Here is a 24,179-nt window from a genome sequence, read left to right on the forward strand (position 1 = left end):
GCAAGAGATTCTAAAAGGATCCTTGAGGGGCATTTTTTTAAAGTCCAGAATGTCAAACATTACACTATGGGACAAAGAGGAGTTTTCAATTATTTTTCCTATTTTCGTTTCCACCAGAAGATAAAGAAAATTCATTTGAATTTATCCTATGGCTCTTAAAGACAAGGTTAGATCCTCAAACTATGTCTAGCTCCAAAGCATTATTTAAACAAAACACTGCATTTAAACTATGCTTTACACAGAAAATTAAAGAAATGACTTTAATAACAAATCTCACTAAATTTTGTGTATACCTATGTGGTGTTACATATATTAAGGTATTGCAAGGCACGTCTTCCAATTGCTGTGTGTGCCCAGTCAAGGACCTATGGTTCGAAGGAGGGGGAAAGGAACACTTGCCACAGAACATCCAACCAAATTCTTCATTTTTAAAATGAAGAATCTGGGGCATGACACCTCAAGGTTACATAGACTTGGTGGACAGACCTTCTGATCCCTGATTCTGTCTTTCGAAGTACATGTCCACTCAAGATTCTATATCCTCTACCTTCAGTGCAAAGCTAGTGACAGTTTCCTAGACCTCTTCCTGGTAAAAGATGAGGTAAGGTCTAGCAGTTAGGTATAGCCAAAAGAAGGCCAGGAGCTGAATTAGGGAGAGAAAAGAACGGACACGGTTGATATAGACAAACCAGGTACACCTTCTCATTACCCTTCTCCAGCCAATAGTTAAACATTTCATATAGCTACATCCAAGTGCTTTTCATATAGCCACATCCCAGTGCCATAGCATATATATTTTCCCCTCAGAAGTCTGTCCTCTGTCAAGCTGACTCATGTTCCACAATTGCCACTGTCCCCCTCCATTACTCCCGGTCTACCCATAGGCACGTCTAGAGCTAGGGATATGGGACAACACTGAGAGTGGTGACCTAGAGATGCTTTGGCCAAAAACTGAACATGTATTTATGTAAATATGTATTCCATCTCTTTTGCATGTAATGATAGCATGTGAAACCTTCAGGTTCCAGGGACATCCAAGGAGCTTATTATGATGGCAGATACTTGCTGAATTCCTGGGACAGAGAAGATGGCCTCTGACTTTTAAATATAGGAAGCTTCCTGAGAATACTGGAGCAACTTCCTGATTGCCGATTATCTCCCTGTCCTTATCCAGCAGACACTCAAACGTTTGATTAAGGAGTGAAAAAAGGCTAATGAATAGTAGAATATCACTATTGCATACCATGCACACTAACATGTAGTACTGCCTATTTGCAATACAAGTAAATGGTGCTTACTCATGAATATCATGTAATGAGATATTTAACATCAGAGTATCAATTATATACCATTAATCTAAGATACACTTCTGCACATCATGATGCTGGTAAATAACGCATATTAATATCTACCATATGAGACCAGCCTGGTTGACATGGTGAAACCCCGTCTTTACAAAAAAATGCAAAAATTAGCCTGGCTTGGTGGTGTTCACCTGTAGTCCCAGCTACTCAGGAGGCTGAGACAGGATGATTGCTTGAACCCAGGAGGCAGAGGATACAGTGAGTCCAGATCATACCCCTGCACTCCAGCCTGGGTGACAAATCTGGTATATATATATGTGTGTGTATATATATACATACATATATGTATATAACACCAGTATATCACGTCAGTATATCACACCACTTCTGAGATATAAATATAAATTATTATATATGTTTCTTGCTAACATATACTGCTATATATATACCACAGTATTAGTAAACCATGCTGATTTATGCATATCACATGATGGAATATATTGTATTACTTATTCATGATGAACAATTTTATAACACTGAAGTTATTTCATTTTAACTTTGTCATACATGTTATTTCATAGCACTGGTTCGATGATGTGGATAATGTGGTAGAAAGAACTCAGGATTATAAGTGAAAAGGTTTGCATTTCCTATTCCACTATGACAGTTACCACAAATCCAACCTTTGACAAGTCACAAACTTCTCTGAAACTTCATGTTCTCACTTACAAAAGAGTTTGTGATACTGAGAGACATTAGGATAAGAACTGTCAATAACAGAATAGTGCATGGAAATTGCTCTTTCTATACTCATGAATTAAGGATACTGGATGATATTCTAAGACCCACAATGTGTCCAGACTATATCATACCCCTCAGAATGGGTAGTTTGGCCATATGCCTTCACTGGGCTTATGGCTGTCCTCTCACCCTGGGATGCTTATCACCCCAGAGGCATGCCCACAGTTGGGATCTAAAATGTCATCTCTCCCACTGAATATAATATCCTATACAACTTGGATAAACATTATTTCTTAAAAATATACAGGAATTTATGTATTTTAATTTAACATTTCTAATTATTTGATTTACATGTCACGACTTCACTTTTCTTAACTGTTGATTTTTTTACATCGTTGTCACCACAAATGCATATTATAAGAATAAAGAAATGAATATCATAAAAAACAAGTGGAACAGAAATAACTATAGAATAAAATAGATTAACCATGATGAGTAGGGTACTCAGAGCCACAACAGTTAAAAGCGAATACTGAATGGCATCCAATTGGAAAGAAACTCAAAACATATATTTCAACTCAGTGTGAGATGAGAGAAAGGCTGTATCTTCTAAACATGTAATAATGTTATTACAGTATCTGGAATAGAGTGGACACTAAATAAATACTAGTGGAATTGAAATAGATTCTGCAGACTTTCAAAAATAAACTGTGGAAAGTATAATTTATTGATAGTTTATAACTATCAATACTTGAGTCTCTCTCTATAAATGTAGCAGATAGATTTTACAGGTAGTCAATAGAAATGGAATTTTCTCCAACAAAATATAAAATGTTTATATGGCATTTTATATAACTTCATAATTTTAATAATGAGCTTGCATTGAGCATTATGGCTATAAAGCTGTCTTCCCAACATATATAAATAAATTTCTTCCAAAACATAGATATCAAAGAATCGTATTCTTTTATGAGGCAATGTGCACAGATTAAAAATAAAGTTTACAAACTCATTGACTGGAAAGAGTCAGCTACAAATCTGGGACATATGCTTATTAACTAAAGGTATTACTGAGTCCTAGGCAAGCCAAAAATTTTAGTGGTATTCCATTAACACCTTGAAAGAGCAAAATACTGTAAAATAGCATAGAGCATCATGAGGATGCATAAGAACCCCTGTGTCCTGGTTGTTGTTCCAGTGTCTAGTTTTTTTGTTATAAAACATTTTTCCCAACACTCTGCTCATGCTGACCTTTCATGTCTTTGCAGTGTCTCCTGGAAAAGCAACATTTCTAACTGGAGGCCTAAATGTCATGATGTGTACCCAGTGGTGTTAAATTATAAAATCTAAAGAAATTTAGTGCAGTACCAGAAACATGCAAATTAGAAATCCCCAAACTTTTGTTTCTTTTCCAGCATTTATTTTTATGTTGAGTGTTCAATGTGTCAAAAGCAAAAGAGACAATCTCTAGACAAACTTATTCATCAGCAAAATTAATTCATTCTTCCCCTAACCTTAAAGGTAAACATTCAACTTCTGGAGCCAATTTTGCTCGTTTTACAAAAGCATTCCATTTAACCAGGGTTAAAATGAAAGAAAAATTGTTAAGGACAGCTAGAGAGAAAGGCCAGGTCACTTACAAAGAGAAGTCCATTAGACTAAGAGTGGACCTCTCAGTGGAAACCTTACATGCCAGAAGAGATTGGGGGACAATAGTCAAAATTCTTAAATAAAAGGAAATGCAACCCAGAATTTCATACCTAGCTTAACTAAGCTTCATAAGGGAAGGAGAAAAAAGATCCTTCTCAGACAAGCAAATGTTAAGGAAATTCGTTACCACTGGACCTGCCTTACAAGAGCTCCTGAAGGAAGCACTAAATATAGAAAGGAGAGACTGTTACCAGCCATTACAAAAACACAGTGAAGCACACAGACCAGTGACACTGTAAAGCAACCACATAAACACATCTGCAAAATAACTAGCTAACATCATGATGACAGGATGAAATTCATACATATCAAAACTAATCTTAAATGTAAATGGACTAAATGCCTCAATTAAATGACATAGAGTGGTAAGCTAGATAAAGAACCAAAACTATCAGTATGTAGTCTTCAACATAACATGTCAACCCTAAAAATAAAGGGTTGGAGGAAAATCTACCCAGCAAGTGGAAAAAAGGAAAAAGCAGGGGTTGCAATCCTAGTTTCTGACAAAACAGACTTTAAACCAACAAAGATAAAAAAAGACAAAGAAAGACATTACATAATGGTAAAGGGTTCAATTCAACAGGAGGAGCTAACTATCCTAAATATAAATACAACCAACACAGGAGCACACAGATTGATAAAGCAAGTTCTTAGAGACCTACAAAGAGACTTAGATCCCCACACAATAATCATGGGAGACTTTAACACCTCACTGACAATATTAGACAGATAACTGAGACAGAACATTAACAAAGATATTCAGGACCTGAACTCAGCAGTGGATCAAATGGACCTGATGTCTATAGAACTCTCCACCCCAAAACAACAGAATATACATTTCTTTCATCACCACAGGACACCTATTCTAAAACTGATCATAATTGGAAGTAAAACACTCCTTAGCAAATGCAAAATAACTGAAATCATAACAAACAGTCACCAGGACCACAGCACAATCAAATTAGAACTCAAGACTAAGAAATTCACTCAAAACCATATAATCACATGGAAATTGAATAACCTACTCCTGAATGACTTTTGGGTAAATGAAATTAAGGCAGAAATGAAAAAGATCTTTGAAACTACCAAGAATAAAGATACAACATACCAGAATCTCTGGGACAGAGCTAAGGCAGGGTTAAGAGAGTAATTAATGGCACTAAATGCCCAGATCAAAAAACTAGAAAGATCTCATGTTAACAACCTAACATTACAACTAAAAGAACTAGAGAATCAAGAGCAAAAAAATCCCAACGCTAACAGAAGATCAGAAATAACCAAAATTAGAGCTGAACTAAAGGAGAGAAAGACACAAAAAAACTGTTGAAAAGATCAACAAATCCAAGAGCTGGTTTTTAGAAAAAAATAATAAAATAGATCACTCACTAGACTAATAAAGAAGAAAAGAGAGAAGACTCAAATAACACAATCAGAAATGATAAGGGAGAAATTACCACTGACCCAACAGAAATACAGTCCTCGGAGAATATTACAAACTAGTAATACATGCACACGACCTAGAAAATCTAGAAGAAATGGATAAATTCCTGGACACATGCACCCTTGAAGCCTGAACCAGGAAGAAACTGAATCCCTGAACAGACTAATAATGAGTTCTGAAATTGAGGCAGTTAAATAAACAGCTTACCAACCAAAAAAAGCACAGGACCAGACAGATTCACAGATGAATTACATGAGATATACAAAGAAGAGCTGGTATCATTCCTACTGAAACTATCTGAAAAATTAGAAAAGGAAAGGACTCCTCCCTAACTCATTCTATGAGGCCAGCACCATCCTGATACCAAAACCTGGCAGAAATATGACAAAAAAAGAAAATTTCAGGTCAGTATTCCTGATGAACATCAATGAAAATATCCTCAACAAAATACTGGAAAACCAAATCCAGCAGCATATCAAAAAGCTTACCCACCATGATCGAGTATGTTTCATCTCTGGGATGCAAGTTTGGTTCAACACATGCAAATCAATAAATATGAGTCATCACATAAACAGAACTAAGACAAAACCACATGATTATCTCAATAGAAGCAGAAAAGGCATTCAATAACATTCAACAGCACTTCATGTTAAAAACGCTCAATAAAGAAGACATTGAAGGAACATATCTTGAAATAATAAGAGACATATGTGACAAAACCACAGCCAACATCTTACTGAATAGGCAAAAGCTAGAACCCTTCCCCCTTGAAAATCAGCACAAGACAAGGATGCCCTGTCTCACTACTCCTATTCAACACAGTATTGGAATTTCTGGTCAGGGCAATCCCACAAAGGAAACCAATAGGTCATTCAAACAGGAAAAGAGGAAGTCAAACTATCCTGTTTGAAGATGTCATGATCCTGTATCTAGAAAAGCCCATCGTCTCAGCCCAAAAATGTCTTAAGCTGTTAAGCAACTTCAGCAAAGTCTCAGGATACAAAATCAATGTGCAAAAATCATTAACATTCCTATAAACAACAGTCAAGCTGAGAGCCAAATCACGAATGAACTTCCATTTACAATTGCAACAAGAAGAATAAAATACCTAGGAATACAGCCAACTAGAAAGGTGAAGGATCTCTACAAGGAGAATAACAAACCATGGCTCAAATAAATCAGAGATGACACAAACAAATGGAAAAACATTCCATGTTCATGAATAGGAAGAATCAATATCGTTAAAATGGCCATGTTGCCTAGCAATTCACGGATTCATTGCCATTCATATCAAGCTATCAATGTCATTTTTCACATAACTAGAAAAAAATATCTTAAAATTCATATGGAACCAAAAAAGAGTTAGAATGTCCAGGGCAATCCTAAGAAAAAAAAACAAAGTTGGAGGCGTCATGTTACCTGATTTCAAACTATACTACAGGGCTACAGTAACCAAAACAGCAATATATTGGTACAAGAACAGACACATGGACCAATGGTACAGAATAGAGAACCCAGAAATAAGATTACACACCTACAACTATCTGATCTGTGGTGAACCTGACAAAAACAAGCAATAGGGAAAGGATTCCTTATTTAATAAATGGTGCTGGGATAACTAACCAGTGTTAGCCACATGCAGAAGATTAAAACTGGACCCCTGCCTTACACCATATACAAAAATTAACTCAAGATGGATTAAACACTTGAATGTAAAACACAAAACTATAAAAACCCTGGAAGACAACCTAAGCAATACCATTCAGGACATAGGCATAGGCAAAGGTTTAATGGCCAAGATGCCAAAAGCAACTGCAACAAAAGCAAACATTGGCAAATGGGATCTAATTAAACTAAAGAGCTTCTGCACAGCGAAAGGAATTACCAATAGAGTAAAGAGGCAACCTACAGAATGGAAGAAAATTTTTGCAAACTATGCATCTGACAAAGGTCTAACATCTAGGGTCTACAAAGAACTTAAACAAATTTACAAGAAAAACGAAAACTCTATTAAAACATGGGCAAAGGAAATGAACAGACACTTTCCAAAGGAAGACATACATGTGGCCAAAAATCATATGAAAAAAAAGGTTAGCATCACTGATCATTAGAGAAATGCAAATCAAAACCACAATGAGATAACACCTCACACCAGTCAGAATGTTGAAGTCAAAAAATTACAGATTAAAAAATAAAAAAATAACAGATGCTGGAGAGGCTGTGGAGTAAAGGAACACTTATACATCGTTGGTGGGAATGTAAATTAGTTCAGCCATTGTGGAAGACAGTGTGGTGATTCCTCAAAGACCTAAAGACAGAAATACCATTCAACCCAGCAATCCCATTAGTGGATATACACCCAAAGGAATATAAATCATTCTATTATAAAGACACATGCACACGTAGGTTCATTGCAGATCTATTCACAATGACAAAGACATGGAATAAACCTAAATGTCAATCAATGGTAGACTGGATAAAGAAAATGTGGCTCATATACACCAAGGAATACTATGCAGCCATAAAAGAGAACAAGACCATGTCCTTTGCACTGACATGGATGGAGTCGGAGGCCATTATCCTCCAATAAACTGACACAGGAATAGAAAACCAAGTACTGAATGTTCTCACTTATAAATGGGAGCTAAATGATGGGAACACTTGAACACGACCTACTCTGCAACCTACTGAAGAGCAGAAGGTGGGAGGAGAGAGAGGATCAGGAAAAACTACTAATGGGTACTAGGCTTAATGTCTGAGAGATGAAATAATCTGTACAGCAAACCCCCATTATACAAGTTTATCTATGAAACAAATCTGCACTTATACCCCTCAACTTAAAATAAAAGTTTTCAAAAAAGTAAAATCAAGCTAACATAATTCAACTAACTGCTTAAATGAATGATTTTATAAATAATTTGAGGATGGCTGGGCGCAGTGGTTCACACTTGTAATACCAGCACTTTGGGAGGCCAAGGCAGGAGGATCATTTGAGGTCAGGAGTTTGAGACCAGCCTGACCTACATGGTGAGACTCTGTCTCCACTAAAAATATAAAAATTAACTGGGTATGGTGGCTCATGCCTGTAATCGCAGCTACTTGGGAGGATGAGGCAGGAGAGTTGCTTGAACCTGGAAGATGGAGGCTGCAGTGAGCCGAGATCATGCCACTGCACTCCAGCCTGGGTGACAGGAAAAAAAAGTAATAATAATAATAATTTGAGGATCGGCTATTGAAGCAGTAAAATGGATACTTGCAAGAGTCTCTATTCTTCCTGAAGGGCTGCAATACTCATTTCTATTTTACATATGAGCAAGACAAATAATCAAGAAGTTTAACCTATCGTCCAGATCATGCATCAGGCCAGTAGCAGAGATGAGAAGAGAATCCTGAAGGCTGGACTTTCTGTAGAGTGGGTAAATTCTCTGGTAGTCTTCATCTACAGCCAGCATTTCACATACTGTCAGAGAGTCATAGAACCTTAAAGGTCTGTTAGTCCAAACATGCCCAAATCACATTAAAGTTTATTTGAAGGTCAAATGAACAACTACCAAAGATCTTCAAGTGAGAGAAATTTAAGAGAAATGTTTTGTTGAATCATTTTTAATACTTTTTTCCCCATTTAAGAATTTTTTGGCTACTGGGGAAAAAATCTCACTTTTAATAGATAAGCCTTTTTGGGGTGACTACTAATGTGCTGATAAAGTTGCATGTACTTGTGTTTATTCCAGTTATTACAGAGGTTGCCTGCATAGCTACTCATTCATTCATTAAATATGTATTGACTGCCTACTGTCACTTCTGCTTTTCTGGGCATTGGTAAGAGAGGGGCAAATGAGACAAACAAGGTCACTGCTCTCAGCAAGCTTATATAACAGTGTGAAGACAAAATAAACAAGCAAAACAGTAAATAATATAATTTCCATTAAAAGTAATCATAGCAAAAAAACTAGGTAATGTGATGATGACTAGATGAGTGGGGTTGGGTAGAATGTGGCAACAATATTAGTTGGAGTTATAAGAGAAGACTTCTTTAAGGAGATAGATTTTTAAGCAAAGACCTAAATGATTAATGAAGAAATGAGAATTCTAGCCCAACAGAACAGTAAGATCCTGAGTTCAGATGAGCTTTACGTCTTCTGAAAATAAAAAGAAAGCCAGCTGGGGCTAAATCAAGGTAAGACAAGAGGTGGTAAATGATGACAGATGGGGTCAGGCTGGGGGAAAAAATCACATGCATACTTGCAGGCCAGGACAACTAGTTTTTATAGCCATTCCAATTGTGTATATTTAGTATTATAGCATCAGCCCCTACAGTATATTACGAGTTAACTTTTTTTGTTTCCTTATAACCAAGAATAATCATTTGTAATTGGAGTTATTGCTATTTCAATCTTGCAAATTTGATATGTAATGTATCAAGTTCATAAAAAAGAATAAACTTCTAGTAAACATTCATCGAATCAATGCACAACTATTTATTGTACAATGCACAAAAGTACTGGTAAAATTTTGAGACCAAAAGGAGCCTTAAAGGAGAAAGAAGGACTTAAATTGGACATTGAAGAAACCAGCCCTCTAAGTCAACTCACAGATGAGGTACTCTCAGAATGTAAAAAAAAAAAAAATGATTTATTAAACTACAAACCTATAGTAACCAAAAGGCATGGTACTGGCTCAAAAGTAGACCTATGGACCAATGGAAGAGAACAGAGAACCCTGAAGCGAATCCATACACCTACGGTGAACTCATTTTCGACAAAAGTGCCAAGAACATACACTGGGGAAAAGAAAGCCTCTTCAATAAATGGTGCTGGGAAATCCTTATGCAGAAGAATGAAACTAGACCCCTACCTCTTACTATATACAAAAGTCAAATCAAAATGGATTGAAGACTTAGATCTAAGACATTAAACTATCAAACTACTACAAGAAAACATTGGGGGAGCTCTCCAGATCATTGTTCTGGGCAAAAATTTCCTGAGTAAGCACAGGCAACCAATGCAAAAATGGACAAATGGAATCACATCAAATTTAAAAGCTTCTGCATAGCATGGAAACAATCAACAAAATCAAGAGACAATCCACAGAATAAGAGAAAATGCTTGCAAACTACCCATCTGACAAGTGATTAATACCCAGAGTATACAAGGAGCTCAAACAACTCTATAGGAAAAATCTAACAATCCAATAAAAAAATGGCCGAAATAATTGAATAGACATTTCTCAAAAGAAGACATACAAAGAATAAACAGGCATATGCAAAGGTACTCAACATCACTTATCATCAGAGAAATGCAAATCAAAGCAACAATACAATATCATGTCACCCCAGTTAAAATGGCTTATATCCAAAATACAGGCAATATCAAATGCTGGTAAGGATGTGGAGAAAAGAAAATCCACTGTTGGTGGAAATGTAAACTAGTGCAACCACTATGGAGAATAGTTTGGAGGTTCCTCAAAAAACTAAAAATAGATCTATCATATGATACAGCAATCCCACTGCTCAGTATAACCCAAAAGAAAACAAACTAGTATATCAAAGAGAAATCTGCACTCCTATGTTTGACGCAGAACTGTTCACAACAGCCAACATTTAGAAGCAACGTAGGTATTTGGAAGCAATTAAGTATTCATCAACAGATAAACAGATAAAGAAAACATGGTACACATACACAGTAGAGCACTATTCAGTTATAAAAAAATGAGATCTTGTCATTTGCAACATCATGGATAAGCTGGAGATCATTATGTTAAGTGAAATAAGCCAGGCACAGATACATTAATATTGCATGTTTTCACTTATGTGTGGAATCTCGAAATCAAAACAGATCAGGTGAGATGGCACACACCTGTAATCCTAGCACTTTGGAAGGCTGAGGTGGGTGGATCGCCTGAGCCCAGGAATTTGAGACCAGCCTGAGCAATATGGCAAAACCCCATCTCTTTAAAAACACAAAAAATTAGCCAGGTGTGGTGGTGCATGCCTGTAGTTCCAGCTACTTGGGAGGCTGAGATGGGAGGATCACTTGAGCCTGGTAGAGCGAGGCTGAAGTGAGCTGTTACTGTACCACTGCACTCCAGCCTGGGTGACAGAGCAAGATGCTTTCTCAAAAATAAATAAATAGATAAATAAATAAATAAATAAATAAATAAATAAATAAATAAAAGGCTGGGCGTGGTGGCTCACACCTGTAATCCCAGCACTTTGAGAGGCCGAGATGGGTGGCTCATGAGGTCAGGAGATCAAGACCATCCTGGCTAACATGGGGAAACCCCGTCTCTACTAAAAAAATACAAAAAACTAGCCAGGCGTGGTGGCGGGTGCCTGTAGTCCCAGCTACTCAGGAGGCTGAGGCAGGAGAATGGAGTGAATCTGGGAGGCAGAGCTTGCAGTGAGCCGAGATCCGGCCACTGCACTCCAGCCTGGGCGACAGAGCGAGACTCCGTCTCAAAAAAATAATAATAATAATAATAATAAATAAATAAATAAATAAATAAATAAATACATTGAACTCATGGACATAGAGAGTAGAAGAATGGTTAGCAGAGGCTGGGAAGGGTAGTGTGGAATAACGGTAGGTGGGGATGATTAATAGGTGCCAAAAAAAGTCAGAAAGAATGAATAAAACCTACTATTTGATACCATAACAGGGTGACTATAGTCAATAATAATTTAATTTTACTTTTTAAGATAACTAAAAGAGTATAAATGGATTATTTCTAACACAAAGGACAAATGCTTGAGGTGATGGATACCCCATTCTCTATGATGTGGTAATTAGGCATTGTATGCCTGTATTAAAATATTTCATGTACCCCATAAATATATATGACCACTATGTGTCCACAAAAATCGAAAATTTAAAAAAATTATAATTTCACATAATCAAATTCCCAAACATAGGTACTTTAATGTATGTCATATTTGGAAATCAAATAATGGACAATTCTGCTTCAGACTGAAGCTTCAACAAGCAAGAAATTACCTGTGATGACAAGAACCTCCCTCCCTGAGCCCCCGGCATTTACGCTCCCCTGGTGAATGGTGTACCCTTGCTTATGTTATGGCCTGTGTTTTCCCTCATCTCTATGCCTGTTCAAAGGCTATTTTATGAGGATAAGAGTAACTACTCGTATTTTCAGATAGAGGGGTGTATCCATGAACCACAGCAGCAAGGAACTCTTCTAGTAACTTCATGAATGTGAATTATATCATACCTGCACAGACTGGTCTCTCCAACAGGAAATTAGCTTCAAAAGTGAAAGGTCAGCCTCAGGTACATGGAAATCATTCTTACCTAGAAATATACAGAACACATTTATATCTTGAGAGTATTAAAAATGGATAGTGGCTCTTAAGACGGGCTGCATATTAGAATCACCTGGGAAGCTTTGTTTTTTATAAACACTAGTGCCCAGATTCAATCTTCCAGAGATTTTTATTTTACAGATCCTGTGGTAGAGGTGGGACAGGCATTAATGCTTTGTAAAAGTGCCACAGATGATTTACATGTACAGCCAGAGTCAACATCCATTTGTGTACATTTATATACACACCCACACACCCACATACACACACACACACACATTTATATGTAATTCTAACAATTATACTAACACATATTCACATCAAATCAGATTCATTTTTAGTTTCAACACATTTTTGTTCTTTTTGCTGACCCAAGACAGATCACCAAATCTTACAATTCCTTCCTTATTCAAATTCTGAAATTCTACTCTGCCGTGAATTAGTCTCTATCACATGTAAAATCAAATAAAAGACTTCCTTTGATTTGTCCTTATCCAGCTCTACCACTCTGATCAATAGGTAGAGCACTACTGTTTTAATTTGACTCATTCTGTTATGTATTGTTTCTTTTCTGTTTGCCCTCTCCAATGTCCTTTCTATCTGTCTTAATGTTCAGTGTGAAATTTTAAGAATGAGTGAGCGCTTGGTTTAAGTAAATTGGTTCATAGAGTGTCCAGCAGTTTCGTACACACATAAAAAAATACTTAATAAGTGTCTTTTCATTAATTGAAAATGTACATATAATCATAATGAACAATCGATGAATTAAGGCTTTCTGATGGCTAAAGTCTAATATCTAGGCGACAGATCCTGAGAGTGAGATAGGGAAGAATGGTAAGGGCTTGCACAAGCGGAAAAGTTGTTACTATAATTGTCTACTTAAATTAATATATTGATATATGTCTGACATTGTGGTATCAACTATTTAAATTAGCATTTGTCTGATACACTTTTCATCAAATCCCTATTTTTATATTAACATAAGAGACATCTATCTATCGATCGATCTATATGACTATATATTTACCACATTAGTAGTCAAGGAAAATGTAATAAAAGTATTGTAAACAATGCAATTTGAGAACATAAAAGTAATATATAAGAAACTTCTGACCAATTATTGATAGTATTTTTTCCTGATAGAGCACTTAATATAAATGTAAAATGACCAAGAACACTATATAAAACATGTAAGTATGATAGAAGATTATAATTTTGACATGTTTTCCATTTCTTCATGAACACAGCACGTAAGAGAAATTTTCTTTTGATCTCTGTTTTTCCTCCCTCTCCCACTTTGTTGACCTTGTGACTCAACCATCAAAGCTAAGTATTGGTCTCAACTGTAAGTACTTACTAACATCATGGGGTACCTCAAAGCACACTTCAATGTGATGTTGAAATTTTAATATGTGATAGAAATGAGAGCCAACTTATCTTGGCAATGTCAGTGAGTTAAAGAATTAATTGCAATTTTAGGGGGAAAGATGAAAAGAAAATATCCGAGGCTTACCAATATTATTCAGTCACCATTCCTGCTGACAGAAGTGAATACTGGTTCCTGTTAACATTTTAGAATGAGCACCTCAGAGTATTATTTTATTCTTTAGGATTTGGCTTTATAAAATTAATACCATGAAGTCAATACTTCCTTTTGTTTAACCTTCCATCTTCCTATTACTTTTTTTTGAAAAACGTGTTTCCCTAGTCCTTAGCTGAATTTCAAATGCAATAAATGCCAACCTAAATTCCAGAGAGATGATTCTATAGTAACAGTAGTTGCTTAGGCTTTTTTGCTGGGGCAGCCACAGGAAAAACAGGGACCTCCTTGATTCTAGTCAGCAATCCCCTGTCTTTGCAGAAACACTTATACTAAATCTTAAATTCCAATCCATTTCCCAGTTACCAGTGCTAACAAACAAACAAACAAACAAACAAACAAACAACAGCAAAACACACTGGATAGCTAACCCTAATAAGAGTAACTATCTAAGGAGAAAGGAGGCAACCCAGACTGGGGCTATTTAGATGGAACTTTATCTGTAATCATAAATGTGAGAAGTGGCCTGACACAGTGGACAGGAAATGGGGTTAGGAATCAGATTTGGATTGGAATGCAGGCCCCTCTACTGAATAGCTGTTTGCCTATAAGTCATCGAACTTCCTTGAGTCCCATTTTTTTTAACGTAAAACAGAGATGCTGCCTCCTACTGTGCAGGGTTGTTTTGTATTAAATGAGTAAAAACATTAAATATGTAAAACCATTAATATAATTCTTGGAACATACTAAGCACTAGATAATTGGAAGCTATTAATAAACTCTCACTTAAAAATACTCTTTTCAACAGTCCTGTGAGGGCCACTGTGTACCGTTATTCAGGTCACCCCATCCTATGGATCATATACTGCAGAGCTTTGGAGGCAACATGCACACTGTGTGTGGGATCACATTCCCATTTTACAAATGTAGTAATTAGGGCTTTTAAAAAGTAAAAAACAAGCCCAATAGAACACAAGTAGTCAATGGCAGAGCTGGATCTTGAATCTCAGCCATGTATCTTATTTATCTCCAAAACCATTGTTCTAGTCATTATTCATCCTTTAATTTATTTGTCCATTAATTTGATTCATCCACGAATGCAAAAGTTATTTGCTAATTCCTTCTAGATATTGTACTAGGAACTGGGGACACAACAATGAATAAAACTGTCACCAAAATATAACTTCCATGGAGCTTACAATTTAGTAGCAGGAGACAGATGAGATTTTTAAAAGTAACAGATGTCAGATAGTGAAGAGGCTTATGGAAAACAGTACAACAGCGAAAGGGGTAGGGAGTGCTGGGGAGGAGGTAGGGCACCTTCAGTGATAAAGTGGCACTGGAGCAAGACTTGATGGATGGTAGCAGGTGGAGGGTGAGCAGGTTGAGCCACATGAAGGTCTAGGGAAAGAACACCACAGGCAAGGGTACAGCCAATGCAAAGGTCCTCAGACCTGCTTGTCATGCTTGGGTAAGAGTAAAAAGGCTAGGGTGGCTGGAATGAGTTAAGCAGGGGGTGAACACTAAGAGATAAGGTTGGATGGGGGTGTGTATGTGATGACATACATAAGCGGCCAGATCCTACAGGGCCTTGTGTGCTATAGTAAAAACAATGGCTTTTATTCTGAGTGAAACAGAAGCCACTGGAAGGTTATACATAGAAGAGTGAGGTTCTGACTTAGTTCTTAATAAATCATTCTGGCTGCTTGGTTGGGAACAGAGTGCAGGAGCCAAGAATAGGAACAGAGAGGTGATCAGGTGCCTACTGTGGTCATCCAGGCAGGACAGGAGGAACGCTCACAGGGGTGAGGGTAAGGGAAAGGAAGGTTGAGGGAGATGGAGTTGCTGGTGTAGTGGGTAAGAAGCAGTCAGATTCTGGGATACATTCTTAAGGTAGAACTGACACAATTACTAATAGATTGGACGTGGGGTGTGAGAGAAAGGGAAAGGCAAAAATAATCGCAAAGTTCTTGGCTTGAGCAATTGGCGATTGGAAGGATAGAACTGTCATTTACTGAGATGTCCCAAACTTGGAAAAGCAGGTTTGGGAGAAAAATTTGCCATTTGGCATCAAGAGAAAATCTAAACACTGAAGTTGAGAATATAATCTTCTAAAATTGCAAGAACATTATCTAATATAATAATCATTTATTTGGTAATAAAGATATTGATGCAATAAACTTTCCAATAAAACACAATAATAAAATATTTAACACCTAAGTATTTCCTTTGCTGAAAAGTTTCAAATTTTTAGGCATTTCAAAGATCATTTGAAATCTATGTTTTATAAATGTTAGAATGTTATGTCTATGTTTAAAATTATAAAATGTTCAATTTGTGTTTTTAAATGTTTGATAAATGTCACCCACCTCATTTTCTAAATGAAGAAAGGCCCAGAAAAGCTAAATGACTAGCCTCAAGCCACACAGCTAGTGTAATCACAAACATAGGTAAAATCTATGTTTTATAAATGTTATTTATTTTGACATTGCTAACCAGTTATAGAAAGACTAGTTATTTCCTTTCATAGGAAAAAAAAAATCAGATCATATCTGTGTCAGTAGCTCCCTTACCATTTCGTGAGCAACCGTAGAAGCTTGACATATTTAAAATGTCATTCCCAGCACTTCTCACCTTATTATGTGCACATTCCATTCTGAAAGAACTGTTAGAAAAAAGATTGGCAGTATATTACTAAAAAGCACAAAAAATTATTGGAGGAAATAAATCAAAGATATGGGTACATGACCACTTTCGCAAATTTGGAAATTGAATACAGATTATTTTTAGCAATATCTTTCACATCAATTTCTTTTATGAATCTGATTTCCTCACTTTGTTCCCATCTTTTTTTTTTTTTTTAGGCTCCCACCTAAAATCTCAATCCCAATTGACCTGTACGTCTTAGTTTGCCAGTATTATCTGTGACCTACATTTACAAGAGAGGTTTGCTATTTTAGGTCACATGACTACTGACTAATGCAACAAATTAAAAAAACTCAATATGTTGACATCTGTCAAAGAATTCTCCTCAGCTACCATTGGAGCCTTATGAAGGCGGGTTTTATCCTACACCAGTGTTCCCATCACAGGAATCTTCCGAAACTGCCAGGGATGTTCTGATAAGTAGGCAGGTGTTGCCTTAAAATTCAGTTAAATCATGTGCCCAGTTGTTAAGCTTATGAAGATTTCTCAACCTTCACAACCACAGTAAAATCTCTGTGAAATGGTCAAATATGTTGGAAGGATTTGGTGTGACAAATCCAATATACATTATTTTGATTTCTCAAAAAATAGTATCTGGGCTCTGACAGCAGATCAAATCTGGAGTGGTTGCAGTAGAGAAGCAGTCTCTCATCCTGACACGTTCATTCTATAATTTGTTTCAATGAAGAATTCTTTAAAGAGTCAACTAATGTGTGACAACATTTGAAAGGCTATTTAATGAAAGGCATACCAAAAGTCCGTAAGCTTCCCTAAAGTGCACCAGACATCAGACACATCATTTCCATCCTGTAATCTGTATCAGGAATAAACTTACAATGAAAACCTCTGGCAAACAACTAAGTCCCTCATCTGCTCTGTGGGATCATGATTAGACCAATAAATCAAATTGATTAGCAACTTAAGCTTTTAAGAATTTCACAGTCACCTATACCACCCACCTCATTTTGTAAATCAGGAAAGTAAGACCCAGAAAAGCAAAGTGACTAGCCCAAAGTCACACAGTAGTGTAATCTCAACACTCAAAAACAACAGTTATTACTAAACTGTACTATGTATAAATGAATTACTAAATAGCCTCTTCTATTTTATTCTATTTTAATATGCCAAAATATAAAATAAATGGTAAAATTTGAGGTATGAAATTTTCAAATTTTTCCTTCTCTAATGATATAAAAAACATATCATCATAAGCATTTACTTAAATGTTTTTGTTCATACTTAATTCATACCATGTATAATGGATTTCAAGACGTATATGTGTCTATGTATGTATATGTGTATGTATCTATGTATCTATGTAGCTATCTATCTATCTATCTATCTATCTATCTATCTATCTATCTACTCATTCAGCATCCCACACTATGTCTTTTCTGACACATATTATGAAAACATTGAATATTTGTTGAATGAATGAATTTTAAATCATATAGATCTATTGCCAAATTATACTCCAATCCAAACAATTAAAAGGGAGATTATCTTAATGTTTTTTAAACCAAGAAGTTGTTGTATATTTACCCCCCACTGGAAAGAAGGAAGGAATGTTAAAGAGCTGAATATAGCAAAGAGCAAATCATGATTTTTTTTTTTAATGTCATAATCTAGTATAGTCAAAATCTCTAGGTATGTCTTACCTGCCAACTCTACATGCCAATTCTAAAGGCATGTTAACTAACTTATTAACTAAAAATAGTCTGTTCAACAAATAAACTATAGTATTTGACTCTTGTAAAGAATCACAATTATTTTCCAGTCCTCTTGGAATTCCAACCTGATTTGGAAGAGTGGCTGTGTATTTATCTGACAAGTCCAAAACTTTCCTGGAAAACAAATTTACTCCTGAATAGTCTTTTATCATTTCAGTATTGCATACATCCCAACCTGGCAACATCAGTGAGAAATGATCTTCATTCGAAGCAAGTCCCAAAGAAATAGGACCCTGAAGCTTTAAAATATTGAGGTGCTTAATGCAAAGATAATCTAAATCTTTATCCACTCCCCATGGCAAAAGGCAAGACAGAAACAATTTAGCTGTGTCTATTGTAAGACTGGCATCTACTTTTCTTGATGGCTTAGGCTGCATTTTTTTGGAGATCTTCATTTTCTTCTGTCTTTTAATTCCATCATTTTCTTCTGAGAATTTGACGGTATTATCTCCTTGGGCCAAGCTTTCAGTAATAGGCTTGGCTTGTGCCTCTGCTGAGAGAGGACCACAGGCAGTTTTACTCTTTCTCAGTGTCAGTGTCTTCTTCTCCACTGTGCTCTTGGCTCTTCTCAGGACCTCACCACCATAGAATGAACTGGAAGAGTCAACATCACTGAGTGGAGTTGGTAGCAAAAGTTCAACAAGGTTTTCCAGATCAAATAGAAGAATATGAAAGCCCACGTTACTCCATTTTGTCTTCACAGGCAAGACATTAAAAGGTCTTGGGCAAAATTTGGCATCAGCAACCTAAGGGAACAAAAAAATATTTTGTGTCAAAGTTCTTGCTTATTAAGTTTTTTTATTAAAGATTCCATGATGTTAAAGTGGCATTTTTAAAAAGTATTAATTTGCAGAGCAGCTAAAGGCAAGTCGTTTTAATTTTTTTGTCTTAGCTATTAAAAAAACCTTTCTAAATTAAATATTCTATATTCTAACATTCTTTGAAAATTTCTTTTCTTTTTTCCTAAATTTTATTTTTCCTCTAAATAAATATGAATTATGTCTCTGGAGTAAGATGGTACTGATTAACATCCTTTAATATACACTCTCACATCTTTCTACTATTATAGTCATAAAGACATACAAGGACAAGGTAGGTTTGAAAACTGAGGAGAACAAATGTAAGAGCGCATGCAAAAGCTAAGTATTTTAACAACAATGGTACTTCCAAATTTGTTAACATTGGAAGTAATTGAAATCTTGACCAATGTCATATTGCTCTAAGAAAAACCCAAAAAACTCACCTTGTTGTCTTGCATTTGATTTTGCCCCAAAAGCTGGCACAGTGGGTTTCCATACTTCTACTATGTTCTTGCTAATTTATGAGGCATTCCTTGAATACCCTATTCCCTCATATCAACCCACTACTCTCTAAACTCTTCCTTGCTTTCTTTCTTCTTTCTAGGACTTAGGATTTTCTTATAGAATATGAAAAATTTATTTCTTTATTGTATGTTTCCTCCACTTAGCATTCAAGCGCCACCTTTGCAGGAATTTTGTATGTTAGTTGCCTCCAGTGCCTACAAAATAATGCTGCTATACGGCATTATCAAGAAACTCAATTAATGTCTGTTGAATTAATAATTAGCAAATTTATATAATGGAACACCATTTAAATAATTTTAAATGTGGTGTAAATTGTATCGATTGGTGAAAAACATGTTATTAGGCAGACAAAATAATTCTCTGTTAGTAAAATTTTAGGTACAAATATAGATATTTAAAAATTTGACATATATCTCTATCTACATTTATATATATAAATGTACATATATAGAGAATAAGTAAATACAAATAAATAAAGTCACAAAGGATATGAACCAAAATGTTACCAACAGTTAACATTTAATTGGGAAGAAGGAATTAATTGGGAATAAGAAATTAAAATGATCTTTATTTATACTGCGATGTGTTGTGTTTTTGATTTGGTTTTCTGAAATTTTTTATAGTGATGATATATTTAATTTTCAATAATACAAAAGGAAAGTTTAAAAAGAAAACCATTACAAAGCATAAATGTTAAAAAACGAAATGGAGAACGAATTGTAAAGAGCACATTTGTTTGTCAATAATTGTTAATATAATTATTAACAAGTTTTGCAAATCAATATAATAAGAAGATCTTACAGATGGATGAATGGGCAAAGATAATAACAATTCACAAAACAAACATTCAAAAGTTACAATATGAAAAATTTTTACTATAAGTAGTAACCAGAAAAATGAAATTAAAATAATACCATTCATTGGCCTATTAATTTCACCAACATTATGTTCATCAAAGAAGCCAGACATAAAAGAATTAACTGTATGTAATTCCATCCCTGTTATTTTCAAAAGACAGGAGAAAACAAAACAAGAGGGTTTATGGATACATTCATAAACAATAAATCTACAAAGATAGAGGCTATCTTTTGAGGACTGGGAAAGTATAGCTTCTGGGGTGCCCACATGTTTTATTTCTGGATCTATGTGGTGATTATGAAGGTGTGTGCTTTATGACAATTCACGAGTTGTACATTTTTGTGCTGTGTTGTTTACTTTTTTCTCTATGTGTTATACATTTCAGGGTAAATAAATAGTGTAAATGAACTGTTTAAGGAATATTAACAAAGTGCCTCCATTTGGACTAAAAAGTAGAATACGTCCTGATTTTTTTTACCCCTGCATACTGTCAGAAAGTAACCAATATTTGAATTTTATGCTTATAATTTCTTTGCTTTTGTTTAGGTCTTAACCTTAAATATGTATTCCTATTTGACCTATTTAATCTTGCGTGTTTTTGCATGTTTGCCAAACTCCAGATTACATCTCCCACTTACTTAGACCATGTTTAATTTCTTTTGATAGTTTTATAATCACTCAAAAATATGTTTATATTACTTGTCTATCAGTTATTTTAACTCTGCAGTACCTATAACTATGGGCCCTCTTAAAATTTATTACTTTTGTTGCCTCTTTTTTTTCCTGCTAGAATTTTGTCAATTTTGATACTCTTTTTAAAGAATCAACTTTTGACTTTGTTTAGCCTCTCAATGGAATAATGTTTTTCTTAAAAGGTAGTCTTGCTAAGCATACAATTTTAGCTTGACTTATTTTCTCCCAGTATTGGTGAAGAAAGGATTATTCTGCAGTCTCTGTCTTCCTCTGATGCAGTTGAGAAGTCAGCTGGCTAGTCTGTCACACCATCTGTCTTTTCTCTCTGCTGTTTGATTAGATCCTTTAGGCTTTAATATTCCACAGCTTCACTATGATTTTTCTAGGTGTGGATGTTTTCCCCTAGTCCTCCACTGTATCTGAGCCTCCCTATCTTTCATTAACTTTGTGAAGTTGTTGGGCTTATCCTATTGAATATTTTCTCTCATCATACCATTATCCCCTTATGGGACTCTGATCAGGTATTTGTCAGAGGCTGCGTCCCCTTACATGTTTTTCATCTCTTTGTCTTTCTGTACCTCATGTGGGGCAATCTCTTCAAAATTTTTCTTTTAGTTTGCCAATTTTCTTCTCACCTGTGTTTACTATATCACTTAACTTATCCACTGAGTTCCTAATTTTGATTTTTATATTTTTCATTTCCAGAAGTTCTATTTGGTTCTTTTAAAAAAAACAAAACAGTCATTTTTATAGACAGTTATTTCTTACCCATATTTTAAAATCAGTCTTATATTTTTAAACATACTTATTGTACTTTGCATCTATAATTAAAGTTTCTAAAATCTTTGTGGATATAGCTCTGCTTTTTTATTTTGCCAATGTTTTCCTGTTTCCGTGTATGTTTTATAAGTGAGTGTGTGTGTGTGTGTGTGTGTGTGTGTGTGTATGACATGATCAGTGAGAATCTTTTGAGATATATGTGAGGGTGCACTCTTTAAGTGAGGATTTTAGTTTGTGAATACAAGTTACCCAGGGGTACTACCAAATAGGGCCCTCTTTAAACAAAATGTCCAGCTTAAAAAGTTTTCATTCCTTGAAGGTGGTGTGAATTCTGACTCAAGATTAAGGTTATTAATACTTAAGTAAAAGTACTTTCCCCCCTCCATCTAGGGCTGAGACCAACAAAGACAAATATTTTTATTCATTCTCTTCTTGTGTGAAAAAATATTGCTCACTTTGGTTGGCTTTTTCATTGAATACGCAGCTCTTAGGGGACAATGAACTTATGCTGTGGTATCCTATCCAACTTCCTATCACTGCACTGGACCTGGAAATTCTCTCTTTTAACCTTTAGAGTGGTTTAAACTAAACCTAAAAGTACCCGGGGATTAGCAAATGCTCTTTCAGCCTTCTCCAACCTGTCTGGAATTGTGATCTCATTTTGCTTTTTACCTGTAAGAACTTCTGTAAATTTCTTGTTAATTCAAATATGCATTATTTTCAAAGATAAATTTTAAAACAGCTTAATCTTTATTTGTAGAGAAATGAACAGGACTGATGTTCAGACTATTAGCCAACAAACAGATAAATATTGGATTTGCAAATAGCATTAAAAATTGAATATTCAGTTTTGATAATGGAGGGAGTAAACAGACATTCTTATACACTGCAAGATTAGTGTAAGCTGGTACTTATTTTAGGGAAGGCAAATTGGCAATGTGTATCAATAATCTTAAAATGTTACATACTCTTTAATGTAGAAATTATTTTAAAAGTAATTTATCCTAAAGGTATGATTAGAAATATGCACAAAGTCATACGAAAAAATGGTCATTGAAAATTTTTCTGTTTCAATAAGCTGAAAATAACTTAAATGTCCCATACAATAGATGTGGCTGAATACATTATGGCATATATATATGCAAAATACATTATGATACATATATATGCCAAAAATTCATATATATTGTCAATGGAAAATATTTAAAATTTTAAAAATATAATCCCATTTTCTATAAAATTGCAGATTTCTTAAAATTTTTTTGATATATTTATTTTTTAAATTTCTACAAAAACTTATATTTTACTATGCCAAACAAAAAGCTCTTCTAAAAATACTAATCAAAATGGCCAACCCAGAAATAAACCTAAATACTTACAGCCAACTGATCTTCAACAAAGCAAACAAAAACAAAGTGAGGAAAGGACACCCTGTGCAACAAATGGTGCTGGGATAATTGGCTAGCCACATGAAGGAGAATGAAACTGGATCCTCATCTCTCACCTTAAACAAAAAATCAACCCATGATGGATCAAGGACTTAAATCTCAGACCTGAAAATATAAAAATTCTAGAAGATAACATCGGAAAAACTCTTCTAGACATCAGCCTAGACAAGGATTTCATGACCAAGAACCCAAAAGCAAATGCAATAAAAACAAAGATTAAACAGCTGGGACTTAATTCAACTAAAGAGCTTTTGCATGGCAAAAGGAACAGTCAGCAAAGTAAACAGACAACCCACAGAGTGGGAGAAAACTTCACAATCTATACATCTAATAAAGGACTGATATCCAGAATCTACAATGAACTCAAACAAATCAGCAAGAAAAATACAAACAATTCCATCAAAAAGTGGGCTAAGAACATGAATAGAAAATTATCAAAAGAAGATATACAAATCGCCAACAAACATATAAAAAATGTTCAACATCACTAATGATCAGGATAATGCAAATCAAAACCACAATGCAATACTACTTTACTCTTGCAAGAATGGCCATAATAAAAAAATAAAAAATAAATAATAGATGTTG

General features: G+C 35.1%; 1 protein-coding gene across 2 annotated transcripts in view; it reads right to left on the minus strand.

The window, feature by feature from the left end:
* The window catches only part of WDR72 (WD repeat domain 72), a 234,461-nt gene that overhangs the window by 76,893 nt on the left and 133,389 nt on the right, over positions 1–24,179 (minus strand). For both annotated transcript variants that reach the window (XR_012091494.1, XM_008016545.3), the window contains exons 15-17: positions 18,416–19,233; positions 16,625–16,716; positions 12,421–12,500 (exon numbers count right to left, since the gene is read on the minus strand). Coding sequence is in view for 1 of the 2 variants with exons in the window: in XM_008016545.3 (XP_008014736.3) it covers positions 12,421–12,500; positions 16,625–16,716; positions 18,416–19,233 (990 nt within the window). In the remaining variant the exon portion in view is untranslated. The remainder of the gene's footprint in view (positions 1–12,420; positions 12,501–16,624; positions 16,717–18,415; positions 19,234–24,179) is intronic.

The sequence above is a fragment of the Chlorocebus sabaeus genome, chromosome 26 (genome assembly GCF_047675955.1).
Source record: "Chlorocebus sabaeus isolate Y175 chromosome 26, mChlSab1.0.hap1, whole genome shotgun sequence".
NCBI classification, from domain to species: Eukaryota; Metazoa; Chordata; class Mammalia; order Primates; family Cercopithecidae; genus Chlorocebus; species Chlorocebus sabaeus.